Consider the following 14,395-nt stretch of genomic DNA (forward strand, 5'->3'; position numbering starts at 1 on the left):
ACCTCAAAACTATGTAACAAAACGCGTCCCCTATCGGTTAAAGCGGAACGCATCTTTTAGCGTCCAAATACGTGACGATTCCCTATTTTACGGGACGGTTGCCTGTGTAATGTGTTAAAAATGTATACTGTCTAATGAACACCTTTTTTTCTATATGAGCTCGTGTGATAGAGCGTCTCTCTCTAAGTACAATGTGGTTGGTTCAGGGCGGGTGTGGGGAGCTAGAGAAGGCGTGCGGGGCGTGCGGTGCGGGGCGGGGCGGGGCGGGGCGGGGCGGGGCTCAAAGTAATGCAGCAGCAAGCAATAAACAGCGTGTCCCGTGTTTTCTTAAAAAAACTAATATTTCTCTCACTTCCCCACCCTCAGGTATGGACAATACTGTAAAGTAATAACAAGTATAATGTCTAGAGTAACTACTGCGTGTTAAAACTTTGTTTCATTGTTCTTAGAACGTGTTTGGTTAATTACTAGACGGTTCTCTCCGCTTAGCTTTAGCCGCTTAGCATGCTCAGTGTCTTAACTGAGTATTGTGAAGAACAGGTAGAAGCTGCCTAAATTTCTGATAAACGAGCTGTTTGCTAATTTAATTGGTGAGTTATGTCACAGTTTAACAGTTTTTTTTAAATATAAAATAACATATACACTTTGCAAGTTTTCTCAAAAAACGAATATTTCCCTCACTTCCCCACCTTCAGGGGCGTAACACCAACACTACTAAGGCCGTACAGACCGATGCCCAACGGCTATCTGGAGACAGAGAAACGTTGAAAATGAAAGACAGGTCTAATGACGTACATGCTGCAGGACAATGCTATAATTCCAATTATGTTCTAAAGTGGTATACTCTGAATGTGTTCTTAAATTAAGGAACCATATACACGCCTCTATGTTCTTTTTTTATTATTAAAAATTAAACGTACCATTCCAAGTTGACTTCCTTTCTTCTGGGAAGGTCTTCACTGAGTCTTTCTGTGGGAATTTTGAACTGGATGAAAAGTCAACGTTCCAACATAATTCAGCAGTGTTCAGTGAAGTTGAGGTCAAATCTGTGTGCAGGCCACTGGAGTCTCTCCACACCAAGCTTGTCAAAGGGTGTTTTTGTGGTCCTTGTTTTGTGCACAGGAGCACAGTCTTATGGAGCAGGAATTATCCTTGCACAAAGCCTGACAAACAGCACCAGTCCTTTATCACTCCTCCACCAAGCTTAACAGCTGGCTCTGTGCATTGCAGTAGTTAGCATTCTCCTGGCATCCACTAAACCAAGACACCCCATCAGACTGATGATTAATCAACCCAGAGAACAAATCTCCACTGCTCAAGCATGTTTTATACTACTCCAGCTGACACTTTCCACAGTGATCTTAGTCTTCTGGCCAGCTGATTAACCATTAAAACCGTTTCATGAAGCTCTTACCACATAGTTCGTGTGCTGTTTCTTGAGGCAGTTTGAGACTCTAAAGTGAGTGATACTATGGACTTTAGGCTCTGACTTTGACTTCGTGATTGAGCTGCTGTTGCTCCTACATGAATAATGGTAAGCCAAATAATGATATGAGAAGTTAGCTATTGGTACCAAACTGAATGAATCAGTTAACTAGCTACCTAATAGGCAAGCTAATGAGCACATTAACTAGCATACATAACTTAAAAGAAAAAATGCATAATGAGGTGCTGATTTATTTTGAGGCATGAGTTGCTAGTGCACTTGTAGCCTTTACGTTAATGAAAGAGCATGTCTAAGTGGTCAGAGACTTGTACTGACCACATTTAACTGTAATCAGAATTCAGTATCTGCATACAATTATATAAGGAGGTTAAGAGGGGTTTCAAGTAAATAAATAAATACATTAATTAATTAAAAGAAAGGTGGGTGGGCAGGTGGTGGACAATAACATGCTGTTGCACCTAGAGCAAGGTACCGTAGTGATACATGTTTCAGACTGAGCCCTAAAACAAGTTTAGATTTAGCTTCATATTGTGATTATACTTGGAATAATATCTAAAAGATATTTGTACAGTGTCTCTAATGTAGTGCTTAAGAATTGTTGAATAAATGGTGACATTCATGTGACATTTTCAGCGTGTAAAATCAGATTTGTGTGACTCAGTGTAACATATATCTGTTGTACTGTGTCTGAAGATCATAGTTCTTCAAGGTCATACACATTCACATAATGATCAGCTCTTGTCAAATCTGCCTCATATACAGTAGGTTTATAATTACTGTTGTTACTGCACCATTGAAACTTTTTTAACCAAATAAAGCATCTCTTTACTAAACGTGAGTAAATATAGATACCTTTACTTTGAGATGAGCAAATATATGCAACGATATATGCAATGTTTTTAATAAACCAGCTGTTTCAGATGGGGGGTGAGAACCAGTGGGCCAAAGGCCACTTCAGCTCAAAGCTGAAAACACAAACATTCAGACTCCCAGGGTCAAAAACACAAATTAAATCCAGACTTTAGTATGTAACATTTTAAACCAAGTCACCCTGTGCCAAATCCCTGAGGCCAGGAACACACTCTCCAAAGGAAAAGGCAAGAGGTCTATGGGAGCAGAATTTTAAATGCAATGTAATCAATATTCAGCAAATCCAATTTTAGTTCCTCACCTCCAGCTACATTTACTCAGATAATTTATCATATACATTTTTAAAGTCAGTTTCAAAATATTAGGCTTGGATGACCAATAAATTTTTTTCCATTCCATTATCTTTAAGTGCTTGTCCAGTTCAGGGTCACAGTGGGTCCAGAGCCTACCTTGAATCATTGGGCGCACGGTGGGAATACACCCTGGAGGGGGCACCAGTCCTTCACAGGGCAACACACACACATTCATTCACACCTACGGACACTTTTGAGTCGCTAATCCACCTACAAACGTGTGTTTGTGGGAGGAAACCGGAGCACCCGGAGGAAACACCAAACTCCTCACAGACAGTCACCTGGAGCAGGAATCAAACCCACAACCTCCAGGTCCCTGGAGCTGTGTGACTGCAACACCTACCTGCTGCACCACCGTGCCGCCCCCCAGTACAAATAAAAAAAAAAAAAAAATCATATTCCATTGCCTTACGTGAAAATTTAAGGTTTTCTTTTTCTTCTAAATTTTAACAGCTACAATATATTAGCAGGCTAATGTTACCCAGATAAATAAAGTGATAAATAGCTAATAAAATCTAAGGGTAAGAACTATGGAAAAAATATAACAGCATGATACTTGTAGATTTAACTACATTTAATAAACAAAAACAGAAAATAAGAATGACAGTGCCACTTCTCATTCTCTTTGATTTACAGTTGGGAACTTTGTTAAGGGAGTGAGATACAAACCAGTTTTATGATGTGCTCTGCACAAATACACCCACAAAATAGGTGTAAACATAATGAGTTAATATTTTATGTACTGTACCCCAGGTACACAGAACTATGCACTTTTTTAGTGACATAACTACTGAGGGGTCAAAAGGGCATTCATTTTGGGGGCTGCGATTCGAGGAGTAGTGTGATTGGACGCTTTTGTTTTAATATATTTGTATGGTTTTATATTTTGTGTATATGGAGCCCATAAGAGATCAGTTACACCACTGCTCTATTTGCAGTTAACAAAAAAAAAAAAGAAAACATCAGAGTATTATGTAACATATGTATCATCATTCCAACTTGTTTAAAAGCTATAAAGGATTAGATGTTGGTATCTATATTTATATTTCCCTGTTTTCTTACCAAGTGCACATTCATGTGTTAAGACATCCTGCTGTCTGTATGAACAGCTGTTTAAGAACAACATAGAAACATACTTGACAATTTGAGTGAGACAATAGAAATGGGTGAAAATGAGGAACCCCAAAAATAGCCCAAAATGATTGAAAACGGTTTAGGAAAGCAGTTACCCAAAGGTAAGAAACTATTACCATTAACAGCTCAAATTCTGCCAGTAAAATGTGAAGGCTTTACACTAAATCTGCTTTTGTGTGTGGTCATATCCTTGTGCTGAACTTGCCAAATGTGTCGAAAAGCTGAGTCACCTTGAGGTCAACTTTAAGGGCTCCAGTGTCAGAGAGGTGGCCTGATCATTTTTGGAAAGGTGTGGCGAAAACTAAATATTTTAAAGCTTATATGGTTTCGTTGCTTGCAACAAATTTTGGTGAGAAGGCTTTTGTGGTTTCTGTGATGTAGCAGTCTCTTTAAATTCTGTAGTATTCCATTTGGCAGGTGCTCTTTGTGCATTGGGTCTATTAGACCATAGCGACAGACAAAAATGCCAGCTACACTTTATACTGGGTTAGTATCCCAGTTAATACTTGGGCACCAGATAAAAATATTTTGGGAATATATGTTCCATTAACCGCTATTGATTTCTGTTTCCCATTTTGAAGATACAAGTTTTCCTCTGAGAGAGTGACTGTATGAATTGGAGCCCCTCTCAGCTATTTTAAATATTTTATTATTTCCATTGACCACCTTAAGATGCTGAAGATACATCAGCAAAGAGCAGAGACTCTTCCAGTGGAAGTCCATCACTAATTGTTTATGCTCTAATCAACAGTTTGCTGTTTGTTTCTTATTAATATTACCCAGATTTTGACTGAACTCCCTGAAACTCAAACATTCCCCAAGTGCATCTTCAGTCTACTGAGCTTTCTAATAGGAGTGGTTAGCCAGGCACATGACCTAGGAATAGAAAAAAAACAAAACGGGAACACTCAAGACTACAAGGCATCTCAGTGCGGGTGGCGATTATACAGACGCTCAGGGAAGCCTCCACTAATATGTAGCTCTGGTAACCTTGACAACCAGCCTGACGTAGCCTTGGTCATCTACAAAGGCTGATCTGATCTTGCTTAGCACTTTTCATATGACTTGGAGTCCTCAGAGCTCAGTGCTCCTCAGTTCACATCAGCCATGCATCTCTCTCATGAAGATCCAAAGATAGAGACCATGCCGAAGGACAAAGAAGCCACAGGAACACCGTTCCAAGTAAGTGCATCCAGTTGTGTCGGTCAAAAGTGCAAACTCATGATGAATTGCATGCGTAAGTAAATGCATTTTTTAAATCAATCATTTGTTGTTTGAGAATCACGTGCTTTAGCACATGCTCTGTCCACTCTGTTTCTTGTACTTAAAGTGGATTAGGACTTTGCAGATTATTAAAAGCATAACACTGATGTATAAACCCAAGGTGGGAGAGCAGGCAAAGTGCAAATAAGAAACAGAAAGAGATTTGTAGATCAGCTTTGATTTGAGTATAATAAAACCATACAAAGGAGTATTTAAACGTATCATCTTCACTGGGTTCTACAGTAAATACCCACTCACTCTGAAATTGTTGCCTGCAGCATGGGCCAAAAATTTACACAGGTGCAGTTTTGGAGCTGAAACCAAGGATGCTGTTAAAAATATCACAGCATCCAGACAACCTTAGTATTTTATGTGCAAGGATGGGACAAGACTATGCCACTATGTCAAAAATGTGCTAGTAAATAATCCAACAAGCACAATGAATAGTTACATGGGTCTTCAAAAACTTCAGGAAATCCAGGAAAATGTCTACATGTAAATGACAACAGACCAACGACAATGATGAATTAAATTCAACTGTGACAATGAAATAAATAAGCGGTTACAGGCAATGAATGAATGAAAAGAAAAATTTAAATCATTTTAAACAAATCTGAAAATAGGATAAAATGTAAATAAAAAAGTAAGTAAGTAATAAAAATGAGAAATCATAAAAAGTTGATACAATGTTAAAGTGATTGAAATGGGATCGGGAATGATTCAAGGCTCTTTGAAAGTGTTCGTAGATGGACTTTGGGGCTTTTCAGTCGCTAAAAGCAGCCTCCTCAGTCTTCAACTTATTTTTGGGAACTACAAGCAGATCATTGTGGACAGACCACAGAGCCCTTGCTGGAATATATCTAACAATCATTTCAAGTTAAAGAGGAGTGTGACCATGAAGACATGGTTCCGCATTTTGGAATGTGCCGCAGGTATGAAATCTGGAATGTAAAAAATATTTAAAAAATAAAGTAAAACTACTGCTTTATAAACTAGTATTTCACTTACTGGAATTTATTTGTTAATTTTTTTGCTTATACACAAATCAATTGTATTATGCAGATTTCTACCTTTAGAAATGTTAATGTACTCATGCGTGACCTAACGAGAGAGAGAGATTTGGGTAACGTGGGCAGAGCTGACACCTACAACAATAAAAGTATAAATGAGCTATGGCCATATTTTTCCAGTTCTTTTCAGACTAAACCACTGACCACACGCAATAACCATTTTAATGTTTCAATAACAAAAAAATACAAAAAATTAATAAAAACTAAGAAGCCAGATGGGATGAATATAATTTTAGGGTCTTGTCTAGCATTAAAATAGTGGCTTTATACCTTAAATTCTCTGAATTTAATAAATTATAAATTCTATAATTGTCCATGGCGTTGTAATGGTATGTACAAAACTGCTGCTGCTGCCAGTTTTTAGAGCACTTTAATATGACACATCTAGAAAATACAGCCTTTACTTAACTTTTATTCTTAAAAAAACCATAAAGGCACATGTAACGCACAGTATAAAATGCCCATTGTTCTTTTTCAGTAAGACGCCATCAATTAAATACATTACATAGCCAAATGTTGTGGACAATATCAGTGCTAAAATCATACATTTAAGCATACTAATTAGTAAATGCTCAGTGTTTTAATATGTAAATTATTTAAAAAAAGAAGCTTAAAGTGCCTGAAATCATTCATTACAACGGTCTTAAAGGAACACAATGTATTTTTACCATAAAATTACAATTTCAAAATCATTGTAATGTTCCACTTATGTGTAAGAGGGAGAATAAAGCCTCTGTCATTGCTACTCCATTTCCAACACTACAGAAATTGCACTATGTAACTTTTGGAGGAGTGTAAGAATCCACCAACACCCCAACTCTCTAGACTTCAGGACAGTGCTGTAAAAGTGAATTACACTCTACAACTGTAGAGAGAGCATGTGACATTGCTGTGACCTGGAGAAAAATGCCTGTTTTTTGGCTTTCCTTTGCTGAGATTTTTGCTTGACCATATTAAACATTATCATATTTCCATTAAATAAATGAGGGATAATTACAAAACATTAGAAGGAGAAGGCTGCCTTCAAGAAATCAAGGACCATTATCCTACTTTAGGGATACAGTTGCATATAATACCAGGGTAAATGCAGTTTGGGGAATTTATATAGTGACATTATAGTAATTACGTTGCTATTCACTTCATACTGTTTATTCCATTATTTCCTCTTGTTATTTCATCCCTCCACACTGAATACATCCATTCTTTTCAGATTAGCATGGTCATGTAAAATCCTGGAGCATGGCCATGTAAAAACCCACTGGCTGGAACCTTATCTTTAAACCACATAATCATAGTGTGACCATGTTGTTTGCATCTTGTTTTTTTTTAAAAAAAATAGAATATCTCAGGCAGAATGGAGGCATGAGACAGAAACACCTGCAAAACTTTGTTGTAAACTTACATACATAATCTAATAAAGTAACAATACTTTTTAACTAAACTACTAATTTATTAATACTGTTGTATTCTGTTGATAATAAACTACAAAATCCATTTACTACAAAACTAATTTAAACGCTATTTAAGCAAATATTTTAGACACAGGAACTGACAAGATTACAATTTTATGGTGATTTGGTGTAGGAATCTGAGAGAGACATGATGCCTTTTCTTTATGTGTTGCTGTGTTGGTTACTGATAAATATTGTTAAGGAAAATGTGTTATAATCAGGTTTTTAAGAGTTACTGAGCAGTGAGCACTCTACTCCACTCGGCACGACTCTAATGCTTTTCTACTGACCAAATATGGTCCCTGGAACTGGGTAAGTTTTCAGTCCCAGCTCGCTCTGGGTTCCAACCATATTGATCATACTGTGTAGGTGCTAAATGGTGACGTATAAACCCTGCAGAGCGCTTACTGGCCAGAGCCACATCAATCACTCACAACGGCAGCTCCTAACTGTACCTCAAGGTGTTTTGAAGAGGTTTAAATGCTCCTAGGGCTGATGGCAGACGAACATTTACAGTGAAAGGCGAACTTGCAACAAGTAAAACTGGTGTGTGAGAACTGGGATGTGGAGCCATGTTTAGTCCAAAAACTAAAACAACACGTGAGTACACGATGAGTAAACAGCACCTAACATTACCGGCACCAAAGCCAGCAATTCCTGTTAGAGATGGGGTTTTGCAACGTCACTGGCTCCATTTCATGGAGGAGCCCTGCCAGTAGAAAAGCGACAAGCTTTAAGCAAGCTGAGCCGAGCCGTGTTGAGTCGAGTCATGTAGAACCGAACCCATGTGGTGGAAAAGAAACATAACACGGGACACGTTTTGTTTTGTATTTTGGTTTGAGACAGAGAACACACTTTTCTTTGGTCGTCACCTTTATTTAGCCAATCAGCAGCCAGATGTGTCTGTCCATCATTCAGTGTGTAGCCAATGGAATCATAGCCCCTCCTACTGCGATTTGTTTTGCAGCTGCGCTGAGAGCAGCGGGTCAGAGCTGAAACACTGGGAACTACATCTCTGCTTTAGACAGAACTAATGTTATCACAAGGCTCCTTGTGGCCTTGCTTAATCTGTACCTCATCAAAGATATTTGCTGCTATGAGGCAATTACCCCAGACCCCCTGGCTAAATCTTAGCCCCCTAATCATTAATCTTTAGTGACGGGCCTGGCAGTGAGCTAAGGTTTGCGGCTGCTAACTTTAGCCAAATTAGTTCACTTAAACATAGATTCTGGTAATAAAACTTCTCTGTCAGTTGCTGCATGGTTTAAATGCCTAGATTACCATAAAGGTAACACTTTATGCTCGTAAGAACACACATTCCCTAGGATTAACGTTCATGGAGTGTCTAAGTGTGTTTATCGCTGGAGTGCCCAGAGTGTGTTTGTTACTAAAAGCACAAGAGTCAGTCATGACCGATGTGAATGAATAAATGAATGAATGAAGGCTAGTTCAGCTTGGTTCGTATTCTCGTACTTGAAATATTCAAGTTGTAATCTACACATTTAATAAGGGCTCCCAACTACTTTAAGGTGCAGTAGAACGGTGTTCTCTGAAGTGACCGAGTAACATTCAGTACATATGGTAGGACTTGGAGTTGTATATGTGATATACATTGACTCACTGTTTATGTGGCTGAGTACAATCAAATTGCTTCACTGGAGAGTGAAAAGGTTTCTGACAATGACTGCCGCACAGCCAATGAATAGTTTATAGATTCTATGATTGAAATATGTTCAATCATATTTTCTCCACCGAATGTTTGCTACACTGTGTTAAATGAATGAAGTCTTTAAATGAAGCAATTTTAAAGGCATGGAATTGCATTATTCACTTAAATAGGATTCTACCAACTTTACAGGCTTTCTCACAAAAGGGTTTATTGTAGAGTGTATTTACAGTGCTGTGACAGAAATATTAAATTATTATAGTATCCCAAAACACCAGTGAAGATACATGTTTTTTGAATACTATGTGAAAAAAATACTGTCTTTTCTTTGTTATCACCTCAACTGACTATATTGGTGCACTCTGTAGCTTTTTTGTTGATCTGCATAATTTGTTAGCTCCTTTCACCCTGTGACTCAATGGTCAGGACCCCCACAGAACCAGCACAGAGCAGATATTTCGGTGGTGGATTGTGCTCAGCATTGTGTGTTTGCAAGCGTAAAGGGGTGTTTGTGAGAGATTTGTTAAACCTTTCGAAAAGAACATTTCTCAATGCAAGCTTTCAAAGAATTCAGGCCTTTCACCATCTATCAAGCTTAACACTCTGTAAAGATTCAGAAAATGCAGGGAAATCTTAGACCATATAGAGAAGGACGGAAAACCACTGTTGAATATGTGTTACATTGGAGCCCTCTGATGGCATTGCATAAGAAACCGTCATGTGATACTGTGATAAATATAGCCACATGGGCTTGGGAGTACTTCAGAAAACTGTAGTCACATTACAGTCATGCTTCTGAGATCAGAAGAGAATGGGCGTACTTAGAGTGGCATGGCAAGAAAAAGGCCACACATCAATCCTCTGCAGAAACACTGTCCATCTCCCGGGGCCCAAGCTCATCTCAGATGATCTGAAAGACAGTGGAAACATGTGCTGTGGTCAGGTTAGACATATCCAGGCCTTATTCTCAAAACTGTGCCAGTCCTCATTCATGATACTCAACAGTGGAGCATTATTGACACATAGTGCATGTGCTTGACTGGCCTGCCTGCAGAACAGATGGGTCTTGTATGATGCATCATGAAGAGAAGAATCTCACAATGTCGACCTTGGTCTGTTGAGCAGCTGAAGTCTTGTATTAAGCAAGAGGGAGCAACAAAAGGTTGATGTAACACAGTGCTAAATATGCCTCTCTCACAACGTTTTTGGAGTATGTTGAAGGCATTAATTTCAAAATTTTGTTCATATTCACAAAATACGATCAAGCTGCTTAGTAACAACATTGAAAATATTTTGTTTATTCTTTGTATTCTCCAGAAACTGGATTTGTATATTTGTGCATATCTATTTGCTGAGTTTGACATAAAACAAGCCGTAACTTGTATAATTGCTATTCAGCTTAGCATATAAACTGTTGTGCATATAAAATTGTGCAGAATCCTGTTCTTGATGTGTATTTATTGTCATCTGAGGCAGATTGCATCGAAGTACCTTTTGCACACCTGATTTATGATTGCTGCCCAGAGGAGGTAGAGCATCATTGTATAACTTTCTGCAGTTCCTTCACAGGCAGCAGTTTTAACACCAATGTGAAAGGAATGCATTTCTTCTGAATCTGCCTCTGAGCCAGCAGAGCATTATAACATTCTGCACCGTCCTCTGAGGCAGTGAGTTACATTTTCTTCCATTCAAGTAAAAAAAAATTCTGCAGCACTTCAAAAGTGTACAGTAACAGAAAAGAAAGTTATAGTGCACATTTATTCTTCCATAGACATTTCTGGCAGACAGCACAGGCAAACTTGAGGGTCTAGACAGAACTTTACTGGTTTATGGAGTGGTATTTGAAAGTCTTCACTCAATGAGTTTGAACCAATTGCATTCATCCCCGTCTATTGGCTGGTAACCGATTATGTTCCTTCTGCCTCAAAGGCAGCCCTGCTTCCAGAGCCATTTGAGTAGTGCTTTTGCACACCTGCAACAGGGCTCCCGAAGCAATGGGGGCCAAACAACCCTTTAGTGCCCTTCTTTTCAGAAGGAATCATGCGAAGGGCAGCAGGTGGTAGGCAGGTGACTGTGAGGAGTTTGGTGTGTCCTCCCTGTGTCAGTGTGGGTTTCCTCCGGGTGCTCCAGTTTCCTCCCACGGACCAAAAACACAGATGAATTGGCTACTCAAAGTGTCCATAGGTGTGAGTGTGTGTCATACTGTGAAGGACTGGTGCCCCCTCCAGGTTGTGATCCCGCCTTGCGCCCTGTGATTCCGGGTAGGCTCTGGACCCACCGAGACCGTGAATTGGATCAGTGCTTACAGAGTATGAATGAATGTTGGGTAAGCTAGTGTGCTCAAACTTTTGACTATTTTGTCAAACACAGGCATATTAGTGCACTGGTGACCTCATTCCAACAAAACTCGGAGCTGTGCTGGAATACAATCAGAGCTTGAGTCAAGCTTGGTTCTTTCTTACGGCTGGGAATTTCTTTTTCCCTTTTGAACCCAGAGTCAAGCTTTTAAAATTTATATCTAAACGTCTGACGGTTTTAAAGGTACTGTGGGTAAGATTTCTGTTAAAACAACACTAGGAGTTTATAATAAATTGGTTACAGTTACTTAAAGAGTTACTGGCCAACATTGTTCATGGGTTGTTGATTCACACTGAGTCTTTTAATGGTTCTGTCTCAGCTCCAAGTTTTGTCTTAGCATTAAAACATAAATAAAAAAATAAAAAAAAAACAGCAACAACAAAACCAGGCTGTGGTCAGAGCTGTCAGCTACAACATTCCTACTATTTGCAACTTTTAGCAGAGAGGTTATTTCAAGGATGCAAACACCTGGACAGTCACACAAGGATTGGACAAAAACACTAAGCTTGGACTTGACATGCGCTAGGCTCTGTTAGGGCAGGAGACTTAGAATAATAAATATCAGCTGTAAGAGTGGAACCCCACTGGATACTGGACAGAGCTGCTGTGTCCTGCTCCAGCCACTGCTGTGTGCTTTCTGGGCACAGTCGTCTCTATACATGACAAATGCCTGGAACTGAAACGATTTATAGACTACTCAGTGTCATCTACTCAGGCTTCCAGCAAGGTTTTCAGCACAGAGTCAGTTCAGAATCAGGACATCGATTTAAAGACAGGTCTTCAGAAGTATACAACAGAAGTTTCAACTATTTGAGTCAGATTGTTTATATATTCAGGATACTTTACTAAAGAGCAATATTCACACTTATACACACCTTTCAAAATAGTTTTAATCAGTTTAAATACAATATATATTTATTTCTCTCTCTCTCTCTCTCTCTCTTTCTCTCTCTCTCTGAATTTGATTAATGCATACAAATGGCCAAATGAACTCAGATGAACTTAGACATATTCTAAGGAACACTAGGTAGTATTTTATCCTCAGTATTACAGGTTAAATGTCATTGTGATGCACTGAGCTGTAATGAGGAGAACAGAGTCTTTGTTGCTAATCCAAGTTCTGCAGAAACTGCATTATGTACATATTGGAGTAAAACAACGCTGCCACACTCTCTCCACCCCCTGATGATTTCAGGACAATCTTTTAATAGTGAATTACACTGCAGGGGAGCCTAAGTGCAAAAGAATACCTTTTATTAACTACTGTTCCTTTAACTGGTTAACTCCAGCGGGGAAAAGGGCATCTGGACAGTGAATAAACATATTTTCATGACCGCAGTTTCTCCTATGTTCCAGTAGGTGGCAGTACATTCTAAGCCGTGCTTTATTTACACAAGCAGCGTGAGTAATGGTGTGTTGTTGAAGTGGTGAAAATGTCTGCCCACGCACATGTGCTCGAGGCTATGTAAGGGTGGGGAGCGTTAGATTTTGAATTATTATTCCAACATGAAAGGTTTTATTGCTTCCTTCTACAGACCAGTGAAAAGTTCAAAGTGCAGGACGGGCCCCCTTTAGAAATCTGCCTTTCACACCAGTCACCACAAATCACGAATGAGTGTGACAGTAATCACGTCCTCATGTGCTGTCACACGTTCTCCAAAGGGACTCATTCTGTAAGGTTTAGTTGGGAAAGCACAAGATAACATGGACAGAGAACACTTTATAAAATGTTATCCTCAGGGACGTGTACGTTCCTGCCTGGCTTCCCTAGGTCAAAACGAGTGGTCAGTTTCTGGTAGGCTATCATGTTTTCCCAGTGAGCCATGTTGGCCTAGTTTAGTATCATAGCGGTTTATTCACTGAATCAGTGCCATTAAAGCCCTCGTTTTCCACTCAGTGATTACTCATGGCGAAGGTATGGGTGACATTAAAACAAACAATGTGTGAATCTAAAAAGAAAAAAGAAACGCTTAAGAAGAAAAAAAGTGCGCATGAAAAATGACAGCTACACAGATAAGAAGGGAATGGCCAACTGCTTCTGAAAGAAAACGCCACTGTCTGTTTGGTGCATGACTGCAAAATGTGACAACATGTTTGCTGATGATTATGGCACTCAAAAACTTTTCCCATGCTCTAGGAACTTATGACCAAGCTGCATCACTTTTTTTCTACTTCTTAAGTGTGAACCTCTAGAGACAGAGTAGAATGCCATTTGAAAGTTTGCTTCAGTAACAGCCCCATCCATAAAGAAAGGCTTTACACTACATAGAATATTGCCGTGAAGATTTGATGGCATTCAGCTAAAAGAGCAGAAGTTAGGTGAGGTAATTTTGTTGGATTATTAGTTCTGGATCATAAACACCACTTCAGCTCATGCCAGAATGGTGCATCGTTAATTTCTGAGACCAAACACTGGATGGAGTGCCAGTCACACATTCACTCACACCCTCACACTTATGGATGATTTAGACGTGTCTGTCCACCTACCATGTGTTTCTGGATAGTGGAAAAAAAAACTGAAGCCCCAGAGGAAATCCACAGAGTCATGGGATGAACACACCAAACTTTTCACACAGTCACCAGAAGCAGTTACCAGTGCAGACCCAGCTGAGTGCTCTGGAAGGAAATATTGCAAGGAAGTTGCCATCTTGCCATCTTTATAATGCAGTGTAAGCTGTGTTTGCCAAGAGAATTAGCAGCTTATAAAAACCCAGCATCATACCTGTGCATGTAGGGAATGTAGAGGTAGGTTAAATAAATTTGTACCATGGGTAGTTAAAATT

At 39.2% G+C, this 14,395-nt stretch overlaps 1 protein-coding gene and 1 long non-coding RNA gene across 3 annotated transcripts in view; both read left to right on the top strand.

Annotated features, from left to right (window-relative positions):
- The first annotated feature begins 279 nt into the window (after positions 1 to 279).
- Positions 280 to 1,031, top strand: LOC136673152 (uncharacterized). 2 transcript variants are annotated; one of them, XR_010795890.1, is made up of 3 exons: positions 280 to 366; positions 490 to 590; positions 696 to 1,031. It is a non-coding gene; the product is annotated as an uncharacterized lncRNA (long non-coding RNA). The 2 variants fall into 2 exon arrangements; XR_010795889.1 differs by having other exon boundaries at positions 310 to 366; positions 450 to 590.
- A 3,838-nt stretch (positions 1,032 to 4,869) lies between these two features.
- Positions 4,870 to 14,395, top strand: part of si:dkey-106n21.1 (solute carrier family 23 member 1) — a 55,357-nt gene continuing 45,831 nt past the window's right edge. Inside the window, exon 1 of the mRNA XM_066649612.1 lies at positions 4,870 to 4,986. Coding sequence (XP_066505709.1) covers positions 4,912 to 4,986 — 75 coding nt within the window. The 5' untranslated portion in view covers positions 4,870 to 4,911. The remainder of the gene's footprint in view (positions 4,987 to 14,395) is intronic.

The sequence above is a fragment of the Hoplias malabaricus genome, chromosome 17, assembly GCF_029633855.1.
Source record: "Hoplias malabaricus isolate fHopMal1 chromosome 17, fHopMal1.hap1, whole genome shotgun sequence".
NCBI classification, from domain to species: domain Eukaryota; kingdom Metazoa; phylum Chordata; class Actinopteri; order Characiformes; family Erythrinidae; genus Hoplias; species Hoplias malabaricus.